At 39.7% G+C, this 22,708-nt stretch overlaps 1 protein-coding gene and 1 long non-coding RNA gene across 2 annotated transcripts in view; both read right to left on the bottom strand.

Annotated features, from left to right (window-relative positions):
• Window positions 1–6,773, bottom strand: part of etv4 (ETS variant transcription factor 4) — a 30,939-nt gene extending 24,166 nt beyond the window's left edge. Inside the window, exons 1-4 of the mRNA XM_063893420.1 lie at window positions 6,589–6,773; window positions 5,897–5,987; window positions 5,691–5,738; window positions 482–535 (exon numbers count right to left, since the gene is read on the bottom strand). Of these exons, the coding sequence (XP_063749490.1) occupies window positions 482–535; window positions 5,691–5,738; window positions 5,897–5,987; window positions 6,589–6,645 (250 nt within the window). The 5' untranslated portion in view covers window positions 6,646–6,773. The remainder of the gene's footprint in view (window positions 1–481; window positions 536–5,690; window positions 5,739–5,896; window positions 5,988–6,588) is intronic.
• Window positions 6,774–9,380: 2,607 nt separating this feature from the next.
• Window positions 9,381–11,108, bottom strand: LOC134871311 (uncharacterized). The gene is made up of 3 exons (XR_010166666.1): window positions 11,020–11,108; window positions 10,840–10,933; window positions 9,381–10,223 (listed from the first exon to the last, which is right to left on the bottom strand). It is a non-coding gene; the product is annotated as an uncharacterized LOC134871311 (long non-coding RNA).
• Between the last annotated feature and the right edge of the window lie 11,600 nt (window positions 11,109–22,708).

Below are 22,708 nucleotides of genomic sequence, written 5' to 3'. Positions count from 1 at the left end.
AGCCGCTCAGTTGTGCAGCCCAGGAATTTGCTTCTCTATTTTACACCTTCCGATTTTTTACTGGTTTCCTGGGTCATACCCATTCAGCTTTTCAAAGGCATGCAAATGGATGACGGCAGCACATATTGCTGACATCCAAATTACCTTCATGATGACTGGCTCATTAGGCCTTGTGCAGCTTTGTCTGCCAAAGAGATTACTGTAACATCAGCGAGTTACAGTATCCCTATCTAAGCCTCTGGCAGATTCAAATCCCAAATGTGACCGCTGGTTTCATGCTCACTTTCTCAGGACATGCATACTTTTGCTGAATACACAAGAAGGCCTAAAGTCCAAAATCTGGAAGATGGCTGACAGATCAATGCCCGGTTAAATGAACAATTAAAAAAGATATAGGATCTGTGAACTTTATGTACAAATAAACATTTTCTTTTAGCATAGACACATTGGTTCAGAGGACACAGAAATCGCAAGTACTCACAGTTCTCAGAATGGAAATCAGGAACAAACTGCTCATCACTGTCAGGAACTTGAGCTGAAATTAGAAAGAAAAAAGAACAGCCATAAATTTGACATGATTATAATAGTTTGGACAACGTATGACCTTTCTCTATCTACATTTCTCCCTTGTTCTGTCTTACTGTTTCTCTTCTGGAAATCTGAGTCAGAGCCAGTCTGTGCTTCACTCCATGATTTTTCGCAGCTGGTCAGCACTTTGCTCATCTCATAGATCAATATGCAAGAACACGGAGATCCTGAAGAGTATGATGATAACCTGTCGTCCTTGTTTCCTTTGACTTAAACTGAGACATTTCTGCCAATTAAAACCATGAAACTAAAATTTGCATTTTATGTTGGACAGTACCTACATGTGGAAACTTAAAGAGCTCAAGATGTAATAAATTACCAAAAAGAAAAACCATAGAATAGTTTAGATATTTTCTACTTTTGAAAATAAAAGTGTTTACTAAAGGTTATTTGTTTGATGTTATTATTGCGAAATGCCTATTCCAAAATCCTAATTTTCCTCACTTTTTTAATCACAAACTCTTTGTCTGTAAATCCCGACAGAGAGGGAAAAACAACGTTTGTCAAGTCCAAGTTAGGTAAAGTCTTTTCCCCCAACCTCCTTTAAGACATCCTATTCGAGACATGTAATGACTACTCAACTAGCCAGACATCTGTACACCAACGGTCAAGTTTTACAACCAGCTGTTAACCTGTTTCTTTCTATCTCCTTTGCAGATATCCAGACAAACTAACAGGCTGTTCTGGCTATACAAGTTAAGAAATCTGTCAAGCTGTAAAAACCAGTTATTCAGATTCAACTTGTCACAAAGTGTGTGGGGGGGACTCTGTTACATTAACAATCTTAATGAAGTCTGGATTTCATCTGTGGCATAGATGAGGATTCGCTCTCGTAGCTGATACAGAACAAGTAAGAGGCGAACTGGGGCAATAAAAATGAGCAAATTAAAGTCAACGATTCTTGGATCTGCAGTGAGTCAGTGAGTTTACTAAGAATTGATCACACTGCAGTTCATATTCATAGCATTAATGTGAGTGTCACAGAGACAATACACAGCCAGATTCAAAAGATTTGTAAAAATAGACGAGTCAATACAGTGATACCGTTTGTGTGATATCTCGATCTGATCTATAATTACTTGCAGTGGTGTTCGATTTCAGTAGCCCCAACGGTCATAATGAAGCTCATGTAACTGATGCTAAACCCAGGTGCAGCCGGTAATTTAGTCAAACAAACTGGTTAGAAAAGGCCAATAATCATCTGACTCCAAAACAACCTACTGGGGGTGAGGAGGTCAAATTCACCCGCTTAACCATGAGTGTGATGGCATTTTGGTTAACTACCCTTGAATTAATGATCTAACCCTAAACTTAGAGCATAAGCAGGGCTCGCAACCTTTTAATCTGGCACGACTCCAGCTGCTTTTTTTTTTTTTTATAGTGTTTCCATTGCTCGGGCCTCACACTTACGTCAAGGTACAAGCAAACTGGCAGGGAAAAGTTGATGGCTATCATTAAATATCATGAACTCAATCAGGGGCGTAATGGGCTACAAAACAAAGTGGTACCATGTTGCGGGGTTCTTTAGCACTATTAACTCCTTGGAAATGGACAAAAGAATCATAAATAGCAGATTTGCAAATCCGCTATGACTCTGTAGCAAAGGATGTGATTGCAACCTCACCCAACAATTGAAATCTGACCCAATATGCAACGTCAACAGTATATTCTCTCACTTCATACCACATTATGGTTTCCAGATACACACTACCAAAACTCAAGAGAGCAACAGAGACAAAAAGAGGAAATAAGAAATCCAAATCCACTTTCATGTTGTCACACTCCTCCTTCCTGTGCAAAGGAAACCGGATGATGGCGTTTCGGCGCATGTTCAGATAAATGACATCGATTTCTTATACAACGCCACATCCTGTGTCTTACTATCCTATAATAATATTACCCCCTTTTAACTTTTCGGTCTATCGCCCTCAGGGGGGAGAAATAAAGCTGCTGCATGAGACAGAGCAGGGGCCAATATTTAGTTCTGCACATCCAACAATCAATCATATCCGCTAGTTTCAACATGTCCAAAACGGAACACGCTGGACCTCATAAAGAGAGAACACATGCAGATGAAGAGCATCAGACAGTATCTGCTGGGTATATTTGTGTCTGTGCACTTTCCTGTGTGTGTGTGTGTGTGTGTGTGTGTGTGTGTGTGTGTGTGTGTGTGTGTGTGTGTGTGTGTGTGTGTGTTTGTGTGCATGAGTGATTGCACGTGTATTTGATTTGTTTCCAGGAACACCTCGTCAGGGACTTTGGGATGCAAGTCAGCACAAGAAGGAAAGTGTGTTTATACGAGCACAGACGCATGTTCTCCCCGATGCTTCCAGGCACCTTGAATGACTTTTTTTTTTCTCTCAGTGGGAGATCCTGGGAGGAGCTAAGCAGCCTCAGTCTTATAAACCTAAAGGCCAAAATGAGACAAGATGTGACAAGCTCCTGAACTCTTGCCATTCAGAACTTCACCCTCTCTGTCTCTCCCTTGCTTCCGCTCTCCTTTGGCAAAAAAAAGGAGAAGAAAAAAAACTCCCTCAAGCTACCCAGCTTTTACAATCTTGGTGAATCCCTCACAACTGCAATCAGTCATGATAAGGTCTTTAATTAATGCCACAGGAAAGGAGAGGTTTTAGCCGGGGAAGCTGAAAACAAACCAGTACTTAGAGTTAAATAACACTTTGATAAAGTTACACTTCCATCTTTCTGCTTTTCCTCTGTGACTCAACAATAAGCATACACCCAATATGTACATAAAATAATGTGTAATTTCAAATCGTCAAAAAATGACAAAATGACAAAAATATACTTCTTATTTATCGGAGTGGTTTTATCTAATCATTTGAATGTATATTTTTTTCTTCTCAGTTTTTAAGATATCTAACTGTGTTTAATGCCACCGCCTCACTACAATGTTGGTGAATTTAATGTGGTGCTCATACCTATGAAAATTACAAAATTGGATTAGATATTGAACAGCAAGCACTGTTTCCTTGCTATTTCAAATCATTCACATGACTTGCTTTTATAGGGACTTTTTCTTTGGTAAAAAGTAGTTCAAGTGAAACAGATCACAGCGTGTTCTGTGATTTAGAGTAACAGGGTAACTGGTTCCTTGGAAAACATGTTTCTATCTATTATTTTAACTTTACAGCACCACCAGCTAAATACTAGGTCCATTGTAATAATGTGGGGGCATAATCTCATGTTTGAGCCTAGGCAATGAAACCAAAATGATCCCAAAGACCAAACCACTATAAGGTAAGTGAGAAAAACAAAGCCTTAAAGATTGGCCTTACAGTCAAATCTGTGAATACAAATGGGCTCCGACTTCGAAGCGACACCCATTGTTGCAGTTTTATGGGCTCTGGCTCTTGTCTTTGTCTACGTGAGAGTCTGGTGTGAAGTGAACTTGCTGGTTTTGGCGCTGCATGAGAAAAGGTGAGAAAGCTAACGTGGATACCACATTGTTTCCCATAAACAGTAGCTTGCTAGGGAGCATGCTGTATTTAAATGTCTGGCCTAGAGGACAGAAACAACCACTTCCACATAGCGTCCTACTCTCCTATAGTGTGCCGATATGCTGTATACTGTGACTCAAAGTCAATACCGGCACTTTGTACTGTTTTAAGGTGACATAATCATTATTGAAATTCTGCTTTACACATAACAACAGAGCACCACCCATTCTCTTTATACTTGATTTGTGAAAATAGCATTTATATTGTATATACAATCTGCAATAATTTACAGATTAGTTCCTGACATTTAAAGAGTACTCAGCTTAGAATAAAAATGTGTGTGTATGGCCTTTTCACAAAAAATTATTAAAATTCCTTTGAATACAGCGACAACTTAACTAGAAAACACAAGATATTTCCCAATTCACTGAAAAGTCCATTCTCAGATTCAACTATCCACATCACATTCGTATAAGTTAGGGCTAAGCAATACAACTGAATTTTAAATGGCAACATGGAATAGTGCAATATACAAATTGCAGGAGTGGCAATTTGTGTTCTGGCCCACAAACTGATTATACAGTTTTATGAAAATAACATTAATTGTACAAATCATCACAAAAAAGTCCATCCAGATTGTTTCAATATATCATAACAATTTGAAAAATGTAAAACGATCATTCCTTCCAACATTTTACTAGTGTAAGTAACATATCGAACCATAGTTTCCCAAAAAGTTGTGATGACACAGAATCGCCTGAACATGCACAATTTAAACTCAGGTAAGAACAAAGAGAACTTCTCTTTTCAACAAATAAAACTTAAAACAGACCTCAGGTGTAATACGCTGAACAGCAAAGCTCAAACACCAAAGTGACAATAAGCAGCTTTAAACAGAATTTATCATGTTGATGCGGTTCACATTAAATGTAGAAACAGAGCAACATTTCTCTTTAACTTCCACTTCAAAGCACATCAAAGCAACAGACACCACTGAAATTCACACCTCGTGGGTGCACTTCTCATTTTAACTTGCGGCTTTAAGCACCTTTCAGACCCAACACTGTCCTGCCACTGTTGTCCACTAAAACCGGGCACAATGACTCACGGCCTGTGTTGTTTTCTCTCTCTTGTCATACAGTATAATTACTCCATTTGGGCTTACATCATCATTGCACTTATTAAGTCTACTGGCTGACAATTGCCTGTGGCTGGGCCTTATTTCATCGCTATGTGCCTTTGAGTGACACAAGCCAAATAGCCTGTTTGTTTGCATTGGCTGTTGGCTGGCACGCATACTACATGCCAACATGGCCAAAATAGGACATGCCCGAAGCTAATAGTGTCCCGTCTGTGTTCTCTCTGGACCCCTTGTATGGTTTATGAGCATGTGGGGCGCATCAGGCTGTCGGACAGTAGCTCACCGACAGAGCCACAGACCAAACTCTTACTGATAAACAATAAGAGTTTGGTCTGAAAGAGCTGGAAGCATGAGTGTCCTTTGTAATCACAGGATTTCTGATTTTTAGGTCTGTGTTAACCAATACTTCAAGCTTATCAAACCTCATTACTTTCATAAATAGGGAAATCTTCACAGAAAAGCAGAAATCAAGAATAAAAAGGCAGCCTGCAGGCAGATCTCACCTTCTGTGAGCCATGTCTCTTGGAGTTGGCTTAAATCCTGGAAGAGGTCTACACAGAAAAAAAAGAACGAATATTCAGCGTGTATGACAAGTTAGATTCACTAATACTTGGATCATCCTCATGATATGTATATGCAGTAACTATTAGCCTCATACTGACATTGCCTGGGGTTGATATATGTCAACATGCGTATTCCATTACTTTACCTTCGGATTCCTGAGGGGGTAATTCTGTGTCCATGTATTTCCTTTTCGCTGCCATCAACAGTCTATTTAGGGGCCCATTTCCATGCGACTTCTGCAAAACCAATACATGTTAACAGAGAAGTGAGAAACAGATTCCAACAGAGCACATCAGTGTCAAAATCTTTAATGTGGCATGTGAAAACCACTTGGACACATTTGACCAAACCAGACACAAGCATGTTATTATTATTATTAATAATAATAATAATAATAACAATAATAATAATAATAATAATAATTTGCAAAGAGTTATAAATAAGAGCTATGCTGTAGCTATATGTGAGCATGAAGCTACTCAGAAAACAACACATTTCTCAGTGGTAGAGGCAATCTGTGAAAAACAAACGCGCTGTCTGAGCATGAAGAAAGTGACCATTTGGCACACATTGACACGTTCTCCAACCAAAGTAACGCACAGAAGAAAAGCACAAACAAACATGATTATGTACAATACTTATGCTTTAGTTTGTAGAGATTTGTGTTAGTTTAAACCGGGTTTAGAAGTATTTTTCTACCCCGCGCACACAGCTGCTTTTGCTAAAACTCGTGCAGCAGAGGCGAGACGCAGAGAGATAAAGCCCGGTAGCAGAGTGGTTAACAAAAACACGCAACAAAACAAGTTAAAGTTACAGAAACAGTGCATCCATACGTACATTTGCTAAAGTGTAAGGCACTTGCTGGTCCAAATATCCATCCATCTTATAATCCATCCGTTAACCGTTTGTGGTCATTTAGGCAGAGTGGATCCACGCAGGCTGCAGGGAGAGGAGGGAGCGCTGCTTGTGAATGGAGCTGCGTGGAGGCTGCATGCATAATGAGCTCCATTCACAAAAAATGCCGAGGGGAAGTGATGGCGAGTGATTACCCAGCGGGCTGCTGCCCTCTTTACAAATCTCTTATTTGTGTATGTGACAGGCAGACAGCTCGTCACATACCTTTAAGTTAAGGTAAAGTTAATTGTACACCTCAAGCAGCCCTTTCTTCACGTTTTCAGCAGGACATTTCAGTTTTTTGTTTTTGTTTGTGTTGTACCTATAGTTGGTTGATTAAAAACATGTCGGACGGGTCGTAAAAGCGTGTTTGAATTATGAGTGTTATTTATTACTGTTTCTCGGGCTTTTTGCCACGTCTGCCCACATTGTCAGGCTCCACTTTATTTGGGAAACAGTCCAACGCTGTTGTAGCTGTGACGGGAAACAGATGTAGCGAGTTTTAGTGGAGTCACAGCCGCAAAGCTGTACTATATATTTCGACGGAAACGACTTAACATTTGCAGGTAAAGTTAGTTTGAACACGTTTTCGTTTAAGTGAGGGGACTTTTGAGCCAGCTGTGCTGTCAATTCAGCTGCGGACATGGTTTGGGGAGACTTGCCTTTCTTGCTCGAGCCAGACGAGGCTCGTGATTGGAGCATTTCCTCTTTCAAGGGCTCACATTTCTTGCCTTTGTCCGCTTGAATACACTGACTTATGAATGAAGTCTCGGTTCCCCGTATGAGCCAATCAGAAGCATGGTAGTCGGGTTCCTAGCAACCGTAGGCGGAGCTTGCGCCACAGCAGCCAATCATGTCCCTGTAGACTGCGGGCTTTATACTGGATTTTCCAGTTGTTTTTCATTCACAAAAAAGAGAGAGGGAAAGTTAAAAAAAAAAACTTCCATTCATAAAAACCTGCCCTGGCACGAAGGTTCTGACATGTTTTTCTTTTCTGCCCAGACAAACTCAAAGAACCTGACTTTGTTTACTTCATTTAAGGTCCCAACCCCCTACTTATTGGGCAGTGTTCGCAGCTAGGCAGGAAGAAGTGGCCCTACCTCTGCAGGAGCCCTGTATATTAAAATGAGCATTAAAGAATATGCATTCTTGTGGTTTTTAGTTTACACCACAAGAAAGCCACATAATTTAAAGCTCTCTCCAGGATGCTGTGTACACAGGATGGTGAAATGCTTGCTGCTTATTGAAACTAAACTGCTAAACTTAAGCCTCAAAGACTGTTTAAAGAGGAGTTGGCAGTCAGGAGACAGGAAACAAAGGTTCTGATGGGATTTGAGTTTTAGTTTCACTGGTGAATATGATTCATAGACGTACACAACAGAGCGTTTCTATTCCTCCCCTCTCCCTTGTTGATATCAATCTCCATTACAGGTGATACTGCACATGTTATTTCCTGCTCAATGATAGTTAGACGTGCATTTAGATGTACACAACAGGCCATAAATGTTACATCAGCCCTGCTCTGTACAGCCAGCACTGAGCAGGAAAGACTGAGGGATATTACATAAGTAAACATTATGGTTGTTTAGTAGTTGTTTTATTAAATTCAAGCCACTCTATAAACTCTCTTGAAACCATATGCTAAAAATTCGTTCCCAAACCACAGTGTCACAGTGGATATAAATGATTAAAGAAGAAAGGAAAAGAGGGTGGGGACATGTTTTTTCTTTGGTTAAATAATGGTTAGTTTAACGTCTTTTAAATGGATTTGTCCCACTGGTTTTGGACTTTGTTTTTCATCACCATAACTTCCTTTTCATCCCGGATAAAGCACAACTAAACATTATTTTGTTTTTGCCCATGAGTCATGACAACCCACATGTGACTTCAAAGCACTTGAACTTTGGACTCAAAATGTCCCCTTTTTAAATGTTAAATTAATTTTGTAGCCACACTTGTGGGATGGCGATGTTGGACTGTTGGTTGGTCGGTCAACCACTTGGGTTAAGACTGAAATATTACAACAACTTTTAAAAGAGTTGCCATTGAATGTTTTACAGAGCTCCAATGTACACTGAGGGATAAATCCTACTGACTTTTCTTTTATTGCCAACTCAAGGCTGATATTTGTGGTTTTGAGTGAAATGCTTTGACAAGTTTAACAACTCTGTTGATCCCCTGACCTTTCAGTTAGCAACATTAAACATTGGTTTATGAACATAAAAGTACAATATTAATGACTTTCAGCCCCCACTGTACTATAATATAATTGTATTCCCAACGCAAGCATGATGAAACAGCCTAAAACAGCTGTTACCTTAGCAACAGACACTTGTTTTTTTTGTTTTTTTTTCTTTCCCAAAATACTTTTACCTAATCAGACCTATAGAAAGCTTTGAAATTGAAAAAAATCTCTTTGGTTTAAACACTCCCTTTCTCTATCCCCAAGGTTAATTATGCTCAGATCTCCTTCTTGTATGTTCTGCGAGAATGGAAATATTTGTTTGGAAAGTTTTGATTTCCCAGCATTTCCCAAAGATTATTTGTGTTCAAGATATTAAAGCATGACTCAACATCATTGTGTTGTCACCACCACAAAGTATTGGCAAATTACTGCTGCTGTATAAAAAAATGCACATGAAAGCATGTGAGCTTTCTGCACACGAAATACCACATTTTCCATCTGAGTAGGTCATTTTTTATGCTTGTAAATAATTTATCTCTCTGCACAGTTATTTCTTTAAACACTTCATCTATGAGGCATCTAAAGTTAAAATTGTCACATTTGATTTCAGACAGCATGCAAAAAAAATGGACTCCTGATCTGCGGCACATGTTCTGGACACATGTGTTTCTAATCCTCATGGTTGACATCTTGAAAAAAAAAAAGAAAGGGGGCAGAAGAAGGCGCCTTAAATACCTCTACAGTGATACATTTACTATAGTGCTGATAAAGTCATGCAGTTTCAGCCACAGGATTTACAACTTCTTCCAATCGTTTAGGATGAATGGAAATTGTAAAGAACATAGGCAGTTGCCATAGATCACCTCTGTATTTCATTTACATTATACACAGCACAGGGCCGAAATGCATTGTGAAATCTATTGTAATAGTCATCCACCCCTGAGTCTCATAAAGCTTTGTCAGCAGAGAGATAAGTACTGACAGAGACAGAGGGGAGACATTTTAAGTTCAGTGCGATGCTCTGGAGTGGACTCAAAGTGCTTATTGATCAAAGCTGTGCCTGATGGATGGGTGAAATGTTATTATAGCTACAGCTGCTATAGAGAGGCAGAGTGAGATGTGTCAAACTGGAGAGAGATATTCAAAGTGAAATAGTTTAGAGAAAGATGTTAAACAGAATGAATGGAAAGAATGAGGAAGAAAGACAGAGTGAAAGAGGATGTGGGGAGAAGGGAGACAGAAGGAGCCAGAGGCCGTGGCGTCTGACTGCGGGGGCTGGTGTTTGTTTGGAAGGCTTGTCGACAACACCTCTCCATCTTTCCTCTCTGTGGAGCTTCGTCTACCTTTCTTGACCCTCCTACTCCTCCCTCACTCCTGATAAGGCTGATGGTGCCTGATAAACAAATGAAGATCATTGGTAAAACAAGGGCAAGACACAAGGACTTACTGGAAGCACGATCAAAATGTCCAATTGCCTTACATTTTTTTTTTATACAACCTGTATAAAGTAGTAAGATCTTCATTCATTTTTATGTAAGCTTAGCATACTGTGAGCCAAATTCCTGTTGCACATTCTTGTTGTCATTCTGAAGCTTTTGATCACACAACACAATGTGTGTCAGCACATCAAGTGCTTCATGGAATTCTAAATGCATTTGTTCACAGCTCTGCTGGCTTTAGTTAAACCTGATTTGAACATAGTTAGTTTTTCTTTTCAAACAGTCTATATGAGTTAATGTTGCTGAACATAGTTCGGCATTAGTTTTACAGAATGAATGACAACAAATGTACACAAAAACAGGTTTAACAGAACTGAGAAAAATCTCTTTGACGGACCTTTTCATTTAAAAATAGTCATGGGATCCAGTGTTTGTATAGAAAAATTCACTATTGGAGCTTTTAATGAAAATTCTGGTTTTCTTAACTTAAATCAAACTGTAATATGGGACATTGACTGTACATGAGTGACAACCAGGCATCGGCTCGGCATTAAAACAAACAGGACTTACTCTCAGGCTGGAGGCCCACTTTGTTTGGAGAGCGGAGTGGGCTTCCGAGGAAGAGCTGCCTCTCTCACGTGCCATGCCATCTGAAAAATGATTGCTAATGCAAACACTCAACGTGTGAAACACAGGGCAGTCTGTGTGTGTGTATTTGTGTGTGTGAATGTGTGTGTGCATTTTACTTACCCTTGTAGCTTCCTTTTGAGTAGGGACAAACCTTTTCCAGTTTCACTTTCAGGTTGACCAAAAATAATACGTTAGTTTCCTGATCCCTGTTACATCCTTACTATGCAATGTTGCCAAATCCCCCACCCCCACACCCCACTCAAGGCTGTCTCCTCTCCTGCTTGTGCAAAAGTGCCCAAATTAACATCCAGGAGAATATTTCCAGAACAAACAATACACACCTGAAAATAACTCCAGACAAAATAGAGCCGGCACGTCCTTAAAAAGGTCAAGCTGGATTATTTGAATTTGGCACCTCTCTGGAAAAATCCCATTGTTTAGTTCGATTTATATTTATATATTCATATCATGCTGCTTTTTGGAGATTAGCCTGCTCAGACATGCATCCGTGCATTATTATGAGAGAGTAAAATTAGCGTTTCAACCCACACATTCAAGAAAGTTGATTTCTGAGTCACTTCTGTTGACATGATTGGTTGTTAGCTTGGAGTTGTTCCAGGGTTCTTGATTTACACCTCTTGGAGTTGAGCTCCTGAGGCTGGTGCAGGGGATTGTCACTGCCTGCCGGGCCACAGAGACACGTCGAGTGATGATTTCCCATCAATGCACCACCCCTGCAGAATTCCTGGCAGGGATGTTCAGTCAGCATCCCAGAAAGGCTTCACTCACCTCAGTTGAGCCTGCTCTCAGCAACAGATGAGCTTCAGTGGAGGTGTGTGTGTGTGAGAAGAAAGAAATCTTTATTAGTGTGTTTATGAGCAAGTGTGTCATGTTTAATGAATACGCTCCCATACATGTCCTCCTCCTTCGCCTGTGTGTGCTATAAAATCCACCCAGGGCCTGTCCTTCATTCTCCCGGGACACTGGCCCGTTGCTGGGATTCCTGCTTGTGTATAGCCATAGTCAGGAAATGTCACTGTTGGCATCTTACGAGGGCCAGTGCGCCAACCCAAGCGTGCCTCCTAGCCACCTGCGGCCCAACCTCCTCCGCTGCAGACACTAGCTCGCTTGTTTGTTCCCCGGCCATTCCTGGCCATTCCCCTCCAAAGTCAGCCTGTCTGGCCTGCTCCGGGCTTGTGAAAGATCAATCAGGTGAGCACAATAGCATTTATAGGGGTGTTTTTGACTGGCAGCCCTGACGAGAGGTTGCTGCCATGCAGCTGCACTGGCCCAGCTGAGCTGCCAGAGAAAACACAAAGCTGACTCTAAACTCTCCCCCACACAGACAGGCAAAACAAATGGGGCGAAGCCTGCAAGCTAGTTCAGGCAGTCAACTCGAGCACCAATGATACATTTGCACATAACGCCCCTCGCCAACCAAACATAGTCTCCTAAATCTGGCGCTCTATTTAAGCTGTCAGAGCTGACTACCTTTGCCTCGCTAATGCTGCTGCTGCTGCTACTGCTGCTTCCATGCTGCTAATGCGTTCACCTTTCTGCTGCTGTTGCTGCGTTCACGTTGGCGATGCTCGCCTGCCCCTACACCACCCCAGCCTCCACCCCAGCTTCCACCTGTAGGCTCGGGGGCTTAGTTATCTAATCCTCACTCAATGTTCTATCTAAATATGTGGAGAGATGAGGCAAAATGCACTCATTTTCTGTCTTTTATACATAAATATGTTTCCCCGGTGTGTAAGGAGACTCACAAAGTGTCAGAAAATACAAACCTCTCTCTCTCTTTTCCTCCTTACTCACATCAGAGGCGGTGGTGGCAAAGTCAATAGGGGCTTGGCCTGGGAACTGGAAGGTCACCAGTTCAAGTCCCCGAAAGACCAAGTGCCACCGTGGTGTCCCTGAGCAAGACACTGGTTACCTACACTGCTCCCCGGGCGCCGTACATAATGGCAGCCCACTGCTCCTAACACTAGGATGGGTCAAATGCAGAGACCAGGGCGGTGGTGGCAAAGTCCATAGGGGCTTGGCCTGGGAACTGGAAGGTCACCAGTTCAAGTCCCCGAAAGACCAAGTGCCACTGTGGTGTCCCTGAGCAAGACACTGGTTACCTACACTGCTCCCCGGGCACCGTACATAATGGCAGCCCACTGCTCCTAACACTAGGATGGGTCAAATGCAGAGACCGCATTTCGTTGTCCTAGTACTTGTACTCTGTGCAATGACAATAAAGTTGAATCTTCATCTTCTTCATCTTCATCTCTAAAGACGGTGGTACAAACCAGCTGATCGAGCTGATTTGCTGTCGATATGACATCATAACCGAAATGTAAGCTGGCTTTACATTGAACTCCTTGCACAGAATCAGCACTTCAGGAACAGGGCTGAAATAGAGGGGTATGAGTCATGCTACAAAGGTTGATCTGTTTGGTATTTTGAGCAAAACACTTCACAGACAAGTTTTGTATAAATATTGCCCTACAATATATTGTTCAAACATAGCATAATAGGAGACCTTTAAAGAGGTTCTTCTACAAAACAATGTAAAGATCAAGTGCAAGGCAAGGTAAAGATCAAGTGCAAATTATCCGCGATGATGTGTTCCATTTTGGTTAGTGAGGCCCAATACATTTTCTAAAATAGAGCCCAAGTCCATGCCACACAACATAACCTTTTCATACAAAAAAAATCAACTTTGATGCATAAGTGAACATGACAGCAGGAAAGCATATGCAGTATTTCCTCGAAATACAGTACATGTTTGTGTGTTCATTCTAATGAAGGTCACACAGTGCAACAGTGTAGTAAATGTATGTATTTTGGGACGGAAACAGAGCTCTAAAGCACAGAGGAGTGGAGCTATTTTAAGCATTGGCTAATTTTAAAGTAGTTAAATTAAGTGTTTGTCTTTTTCTTTTCATGATATCTGATGATTATATAGGTATTGCTGCCAGTCTGTATACTTAAAGTGAAATAGAACAATAGGGTAAAAAATAACAGATATCAACATAAAACGTTCCTGTATTACACGTTTCCTGAAAGATCTTGTTGAATATGCGAACAAGCCTTTATCTCATGCTAACTTTAGTTGTCTTTAGGAGAAATCTACAGAAAAAAACCCCAAATGTGTATTTGGATGTGTTCTTTCCACTAGTCTGAACAAAGGGGATTTTTATTTGCACAGGATTTTGAATTTGTTTGAATTATTGATTGAAATGGAGAAAACTTTGTTAAAGACGCATGTAAATATCTATGTTTTCACATTCATGTGTTTTCGCACGTCTAGCAATAAAACCGGTCCTCTATTAACAGCCAATGGCACATGGCAGAGACCAAAGAGTGTTGTGGGAGTCATTGTTTTGTTCTAAAAGCAGGATGACTTTAAGGAGACACAGAGGAGCCTTGTTGATGTCTCTCTTCTCTCAGTCTCACTTGTTCGTTGCCCACATAACGCTGGTTTTGTGTAAACCCTCCCATTGTTGCTACCAGCCTCCTCTCCACCCACATTTCCATTTATATCCCATTTCCCACTTTATTTCAAATGCTAATTTGGGGTGAGGACAAAAAAATCCCATGTTACGTCATTTTTAGTGATGCAGCTGGTTTATCTATCCATACCAATGGGGCTGGCCTGGGGGCATGTGCCCATCAAAACTGCCTCTGTCGAATCAAAGGCAGGATACGTAGATGGTGGGACTGTTTGGCATACTGATGATAAAGACGTCTCTATTTCAACATAAAGGGACACTCAGTTTTGAAAGTCAAAAGAGATCCGGATTAATAGCAAGTTATTTTAGCTCTTCTGAGCTCAGCTCCAAATATTCTTCTGGGGTTTCATGGTTTTGCAATCCCACATTGTTGTGTTTTCCCAAGGGAGATGTCTGATTTTGTTGGATTCCTGCTTTGTGATGACTCTTGATCTTTGTTAACTCTGTAGTGTAAACAATGCCTCCAGATTTTTCCACCAAAACAACACACAAGCGTGTTTGGGGGCCTGAACAAGTGGGCGGTTGTGTTTAGTTTGTGTCTATCCGGTACTAGGAGACCTGATAACACAAGGTCTCTCAGCTTGACCGCAGATGTCTCTCCATGGATGACAGTGAATTTAATAGAATGCGAAGGCTATAGATAAACTCACTTTGACATCTTTCCCTATATTATAATTTTTCGTGATGAGGCTGATTGGTTGTCAGTTATACAGGTACATCAACATACAGTATTTACTGCACAAACTGAAATATTGCGATAAATAGTCAGGGGGACCTACACTAATATAATCTATCCTCTGGGCACCACAGATATCATATCCCACAGTAGGAGGGGTTTGGGATGATATTTTACTGGATAAGCACACAATTTGACTGGTGGAATAAGATAAGAAGTCATGGGACAACCAAAATCATTATGGTTCTTGCTCTGGGGACCATTGATAATCGTACAACATTTCATGGCAATCCATCGAGGACTTTTCTCCCCAAACCAAAAATGTTGACTTGCTGGCTGAGACTAGGAGTTCACCCTCTAGGAACCACAAATATCTGTAGCACATGATGTGCCGATGCATCTGTAAAATCAATCTTCCGTATTTAAGTGTAAAATCTGACCTGCTAGTGTTGAAAAGTAAAGGCGGAAATCCATTAGGATTCTTTTTATATTTCATGGCACCCTATCAAATAATTGGTGATACATTTCTCTCAAATATTCATAATTTCTCTTGTGAGATTTGTTTTTCATTCATAAACAATGAACGGGGTTTGTTTTGCAATACAATCTGTTGAAGTCCACGGTGTAAAGATTAGTGAGTGAATGTGTGTGTAAAAAGTATAGGAATTTTACCGAGGACAAACTTTGATCTTTTTCTTTAAACCTAACCAAGGAGTAGTTTTGTGTTTCAATTTACAATGTTAAGTGCATGGCGACGGGAGAAAAGATGTTGCCGTACTTAACGTTATTGTTTGGGGACTTAATTTTGAAGTATAAAGCGTTGACTGTACATACCTACATATCATCTGACTAAATCAACTGTATGATCACTACACACAAACACACAAACACACAAACACACACACACACACACACACACACACACACACACACACACACACACACACACACACACACACACACACACACACACACACACACACACACACACACAGTCATAACTAAATCAAAAGATAAAAGGGACCCTCTGGCCCTGTAAGGCCCAGCTTAATGCCCAACATGTATGAAATGCCTGGCACTCCACACTGTCTTTCAAGTGAGTAAACAAGGGGAGAGATACGTGAGACTGGCATCCGGGCATCCGGTGACTTTTGATGAAAATGCATTTATTATATGTGGAACTTATCGCAATGAAGACGTGATTAAAGGCCTATTACCATAAGCTGTGTCCTTGGGGGGATGCCAGTGGCTCTCTGCAGTGCGGCCCTAATGAATGGTATCCTTTGAAAGACACTGGATGTCTGTCAGTGATATTAGAACTACATTTATGGTTATTGCGGGTTCCTTTTAGTAGAGGCTGGTACCTCGATATGAGCACGTACTATGTGCTGAGCTTAGAGTTCTTTATTAGTCTCATCACAGCAGCTTGGATGAAAGTCAAACAACAAACGTGTCAATCTGAATTTAACTATGAGGGTTTAAAAATACCCAGAGGAGAAGACAGTATTCAGATAATTCACACCAGAGGTAAATTATCTAAATAGTACTAGTAGCACACTGTAAAGACACTCCACTGCAAGCAAACTCATTTCAAAGTAAGACTTGAGCAAAAGAATGCAAGTAATTTTACTGCTGTTGTTTAAGGTGGGGATAATTTGAACTCCATATACAGAATAGTGGTGGCTACTGTTGTGTAGTTTAATCTAGAGCAATGCATCCTTATTATATAATAGCATCATATGTTTGTAGCTTTAGTGCTGTCCTGTGAGAACCATACATTTCTCTGATCCAGGAGGTTTTTTAAATAGTCGTTTAAGCTTAAAAGGTAGGAGGATTCTACTTAGTTACATTTGATCAATGACTATATTGAAACAAATGTAATGTAACATCTTTGATAGGTTTGAAGGACCAAAAGCATCACCAGCGATATCATTTCCAATTCAAGTCTCATACCAGTCAAAATAAATGCTTGGACTTTCGTAATTCGGGACTTTCCCGCCTGTTACGCCTGTTTCATAAATTCAGAACACCGTGAGGCTATGAATTATGGGTAACCACCTTTTACAAAAATTGGGCTAGAAGGACTCGTAAAGCACTTTTGATTTCACAGTGGGACCTGAGCTGTCATGATTAACAGCTAGGGTTTGGCACTTTGAATATACTGTGCTCACCTTATCTAAACAATTAACATGTACACCCACTAAAATGTTTACAACAAACTTGAGGAGTGAAGAAACAGTTTGTTCTGGGGGGTCCTACTTATAAAGACATTTCCCAAAATAGGCTTGGTACCTTCGGTATTTATCAACACATACAAACGGATGTGATCAAACCTCTTATATTAAAGTAAAGTGTACTTCTGGTGCTAATTTGACTTAGTCTGCTCCCCTGATTAAGTGACATTTTGAATGATTTAATTTAATCGAGTATCTTTACAGTATGTTTTTACTTGAGTATAGGATCTGAATATCAACAGTGTCAAACATACTATGGTATTATATCCATTTCTAGTATAAAAAACAACATAGTCCTATATGTATTCCAACATCCTCTACACTCAAATCCACTACTGTTGTACTGTTAACACATTTCAGATTAAAGGACTATGTGTACAGAATTTCTTGCATTTTTAATACTCCCTCCACCAAAGCCAATGAGTTCTTTTTCACAAAGTGTTCCCAGATACTAGCAAATAACTTTGTTTATCCTACCCAAAAGACATCAATGATGGCCAAAACAAAGAAAATAAGCATACGAAATAATGATCCTTTAGAGGGCTGCATAGCTCAGATGTTAGAGACGTACAGGGTTGTTTTCTTTTTTTTCTCTGCACATGTTTTGAGGGTAGAGCACCATGCAGCATGACGTGATAAAAACAATATTCCATTGAGAAATTTTTGGGCCCGTATAGTGGGCAATGCTATGCAACCGCTCCCTCGTCAAGTCATGCTATATTAGCTCTGCTCAGGTAGAGCTGCACTGATGTCAGCCCTCTCACACCAGGAGATGAAGTCAGCGGTGTTTGAGGGAGTGAGATCATTTTTCCATTGACTGCAGAGTGGGCCGGTGTAAGGGACACCTCTTGTGGCAATCAGGGAGATGCTGGTCGGCCTGCGTGCCTGTCTGTCCAAATGCCTGTCTGTCTGATTTTATAGTTGCCTGCCTGCTATTTTCTCTGAACGCTCAAATGTCGGTAGTGTCATATAAAAGACATTATGCACATGTTATTATTAATATGAACAATATTAATAACTCCGTTACTGATGGTGATCTTTCTGACATATCATTCCACATACAGTAGGGACTATGTTTAATCAACTTAACAAGATAATATTAAGGGCTGTGTTTTACAGGGACTGACAAATGAGACTCCTAGACAGATGCGATTATAAAAAGCCACAATTTGGATTAATTCAGTTTTTCATGTTCTGTTTTTGATATATTTCCTTGCCTTTAGACGATTGTTTCTACTGATTAGGAAGTTATCCTGCTTCCTTTGTTTTATTTGACTAAATTAGCTACTTTAGTTGTAAACATTTTTTTTTCTGAGGTTTGAAAGAGGTCAGTTGTATAAGCCCGATGCTTTTGGACCACTCCTGACACTTTTCTTATTTTTTCATTAACTAAATGTTATTCCAACGTGTGTGAGTGTGCTTATTAAATAAACTAAACATATTCATCTTTTTTTCGTCAATAAAATAATGTGTTATTATTTCCTGAAATTAAAAATAAAAATGGTAAGGCCACATTTTCAAGAATTATTTAGGTTGAGCTGTTATATTAAAATGAACATATGTAAAACTATTTATATCATATGAAGTTTAACTGTGAAAAAACCCCCCACCAAAATATACATGGTTGTGTATTTATGAATGGCATCCACTTAAAGGATCGCTAACTCTTGATACTAATGTGCTCTTCTGCACAGATAATGTTTAGCGCAGTCTATGCCTTTGTCTTGCTCCGTCACTATATCTGTGTCTCTCACACACACGCACCCACACATGAACACACACACACTAACAGGGTTGCATATATGTAAGTGTACACATGTAGTAATTGACATACCCTAACTGGAGCACAGAGGTGATTGCACAGGCATATTACACCTGTGAGAGCACACTTTAACAAACAACATGAAACTAAACACTCACACTGCTTCCCACAAACAAACAGGATTACACACACACACACACACACACACACACACACACACACACACACACACACACACACACACACACACACACACACACACACACACACACACACCCTTACCCATCTCTGCATGACATCAGCTCGTCCTGGGTTACTCGGCCTCCCGAGTGTCCTGATGGCAAAGATAAGGCAGGAAAGTCACTGATTAGCTGGGAATCTCGTTACACAGGGAGCAACTTATCCCTCCCTTCTTCCTCCCCCCCCCCCCCCCCCCCCCTCTCCACAATCACTGATTCTAATCCTGAGCAGATGAGGCGGAAATGAATGTAACAAAAAATAGATAAACAAATATGTCATTATAAAAGTTGACTGGGTTTGATAAACATGAAATGTATGTCCATCAGCAGGCCAATGTTTTTTATTTTCTTATTTTCTTATCTTAAAATATGACTACATCTACCAAAGTACTGACATATCATTTAATACAGGCATGCATGGTTGCCAGATGATGTACCTGAATGCCTTCTTTGCATCATCCTTAGGAGTAAAGTTAACATGCTACACTTAGTAGGTGAACATGGTGCCAATACAATACAAAACATTAAAAATGTTGTGCATAATGTAAATATCTTAAATCATAGGCGTCATGTATACTGGGGATGCTGGGGACACCACTTCTGGAAATGGCCAATTCTGTCCCCACCACTTAATAAATAATATAATTTGTTAAAAATGATCTGAAAAAGCATGCACAAAGAATTGTACAGTTTTGAGTAGGTCTATTTGCACAAGGAGCATGTACAAACTGGAGGACTGTTCACACTTTCTGGTAACCCAAGTGCGACACGTTTAATATTAGTAATAGTTAAATAGAGAATAGCTTTGCAGCAGTGTAGCATAGTTACTGAACACCCAAAAAAGTATTGTAAGCATGTCAGTATGTATTGTTTGCGGGGCGTGCTTATTGCAGTTGTGTTTTTTTATATCTGAAAAAAGTGTTCCCACCACTTTTTCTAACAACTTTATCAAATAATTCCAAGAATTCATTTGATAACTTTTCCAGCAAACGTTTTAAACTTGGTAATAAAGAAATTGACACTCAACACTGATGACTGTACAACTGTGTCTTCAAAATACCTTGAAGTAAAATGTGAACAGAGAAACAGAATGAATGATATATTCTACCACTAAGATATTTTTTATCTGGATCCAAGATTCTAAATATTTATTGTAACTGAATTACTTTTTGTCTCCCATTAAATTCTTCCCATTGCATTTATTTTTGTAAATAGGTCAGGTTTAATGTGAACAACTGAGTGCGACATGAATGTCTTCCAAAAAAGCCTGGGTCTGTTTAAATAAGAACGTGTCTATTTATTAACCCTGCTTTAGTCTTGTTCAAATAAAACCTGATCACAATTATATAAATTTAGTTAGATTTGAATCTTTAAATCTTGATAAAGTTGAATCCTATCTTGTTGTATTCAAAGGTCATGATTAAAATAATGTCATTTATCTGGTTTGAATGACGCGTAAATCAATTTTCTTTATAATTACATTTATTTTAATAATGAAACAAAGTGAACTGGCTTTTTGCCCGTGCATTTTCAGCAGAAAACCCAATAAAAAGAATCCTTCACCTCATTAACAATCAACCAATGAAAGACGCACACCACGGTGGTATTTAACCTCTCGACTGTAACGCCTGTGTGAGATGGATGTGTTGTGGACTTAAGCGGCCTATTCTTCTGATGTTACAGCATTTCCCGGTAATCTTGCGAGTGCATTGTTGCTTTGCTTTGCTGCCGTTGGTTTCATTGTCTGGGTACAAGGGGTGCAAAGGTATGCTTGAAGGAGCCCCATTTAAGACTCAATCAGCCCTTTGGTGGGGTCCACTGACCCAGAAAATGGGTTTCCACAGCCAGAGGAAATGATACTCAGTAATCACCTTACTGGCAACACTGGGGAAAGAATGCAGAGACATCTCACACATAATGGCAGGAATAATGTGTTTAACATAAACCTTAGTATGTCTGAGATTATGTTATATCTCATTCGCTTAAGTCAGAAGTAATTGATAACATTTTAAAACCAGTTTCTTTCTTGGCACGCATCATATTGTTTACAACTTTGGTTGCTTTATTCTATACTGTTTCCCAAACATTCCTGTCATACTGAGCTGAGAGCAGGTGTATCATGTGTCCCTCATGTTACTCTACTACTCTCATTTATGTTGAGATGTAAAGGGAGATGGAGCCAAGGCAACAGGTCACTCAACACCTTAGTTCTACTGGAGTCCTGATTTGATGTATGTAAGGCTGTGTTGGAGCTAAAAACAAACTGTTGTTGCGATGGTTCTTTTTTATGGCCACCCATAATTTGACCTGGCAAAGTGTAATTTTAAAAATGATAAATTCTTGATAAGGATATTTTTAATCATGCTAATAACACCAATATCGGTCCACCACTCTTAAACTGTATTTTAAATACTCAACAACTATTTGATGGTTCACCATGGAAATTGGTGCGGACATTTATATTCCCCTAATGATGTATTTTAAGAAGAAATGCTGATCTTCTGACTTCTCATTTAGCATCACCATCTGGTCAAAATCTGTCTACTTTTTAGGTTTATGGGCTGTACGTGCAAAACAAGCATTAACGGCACTTTTGTTTAATAAATGAGCACATTTTAGAATGCCGCCTGATCTCCCAAAAATGACATTAACAAGCCACAAACTGCATTGTAAATTACAAATACAATTTGTAATCATTGTCCCGAACTCTGCATGAGTCAGGAGGTTGGGATGGGCATTTACTTGTTTTACTTTATATTGTAATTACTGTTACCATTCAACTTAATTGAGGCATAACCACTATGTCCAACCAAACTTTACAAAGTCGTTTTTTTTTCTTATAATTTAAAATAGTAACCACTTGTTAAAACTCGGACCGTTAGCTGTAATAAAATTAATTTCCCTTGGAATGTAATTTAGAATGCAGTTTAATTGTAATTCTGTAGGAACAGAGGATGAGGGATGCTAAAACACTAAACTGAGATGGTAAGCAAACATTATACCTGTATATTGTGGAATACGTAAGAATTTAGCTCAAAGAACCATTGAGCCTTACAGAGCTCCTATCATGGACATAGGCTTAGTTTTGTTTAAAGCTAGACAGTCTTTGGCCAAACACAAACAACTTAATAGAGAGAAAAGCAGGAGTAATGCACATATGTCACTCAAACATACAGAAGTCTTTTTCCCAATGTTAAATGTGGCTGGTCAAATAGATTAACAAATTAGTGCCAAGTGACCTTACTTGCTGAACTTCAGCGTACTTCATGTGAAAGAAAAAATAACATTCTTTATCAGTACACAAAAATAAACAGTCTATGTTTATCTGTGAATTTTATGATGCCATATTGTGACACAGAGCACATTTGATACGGGCGGGACTGGTTCAATGAAAACAT

This window comes from Eleginops maclovinus, chromosome 10 (genome assembly GCF_036324505.1).
Source record: "Eleginops maclovinus isolate JMC-PN-2008 ecotype Puerto Natales chromosome 10, JC_Emac_rtc_rv5, whole genome shotgun sequence".
NCBI lineage: Eukaryota > Metazoa > Chordata > Actinopteri > Perciformes > Eleginopidae > Eleginops > Eleginops maclovinus.
This window is presented reverse-complemented; position numbering and strand designations above follow the sequence as displayed.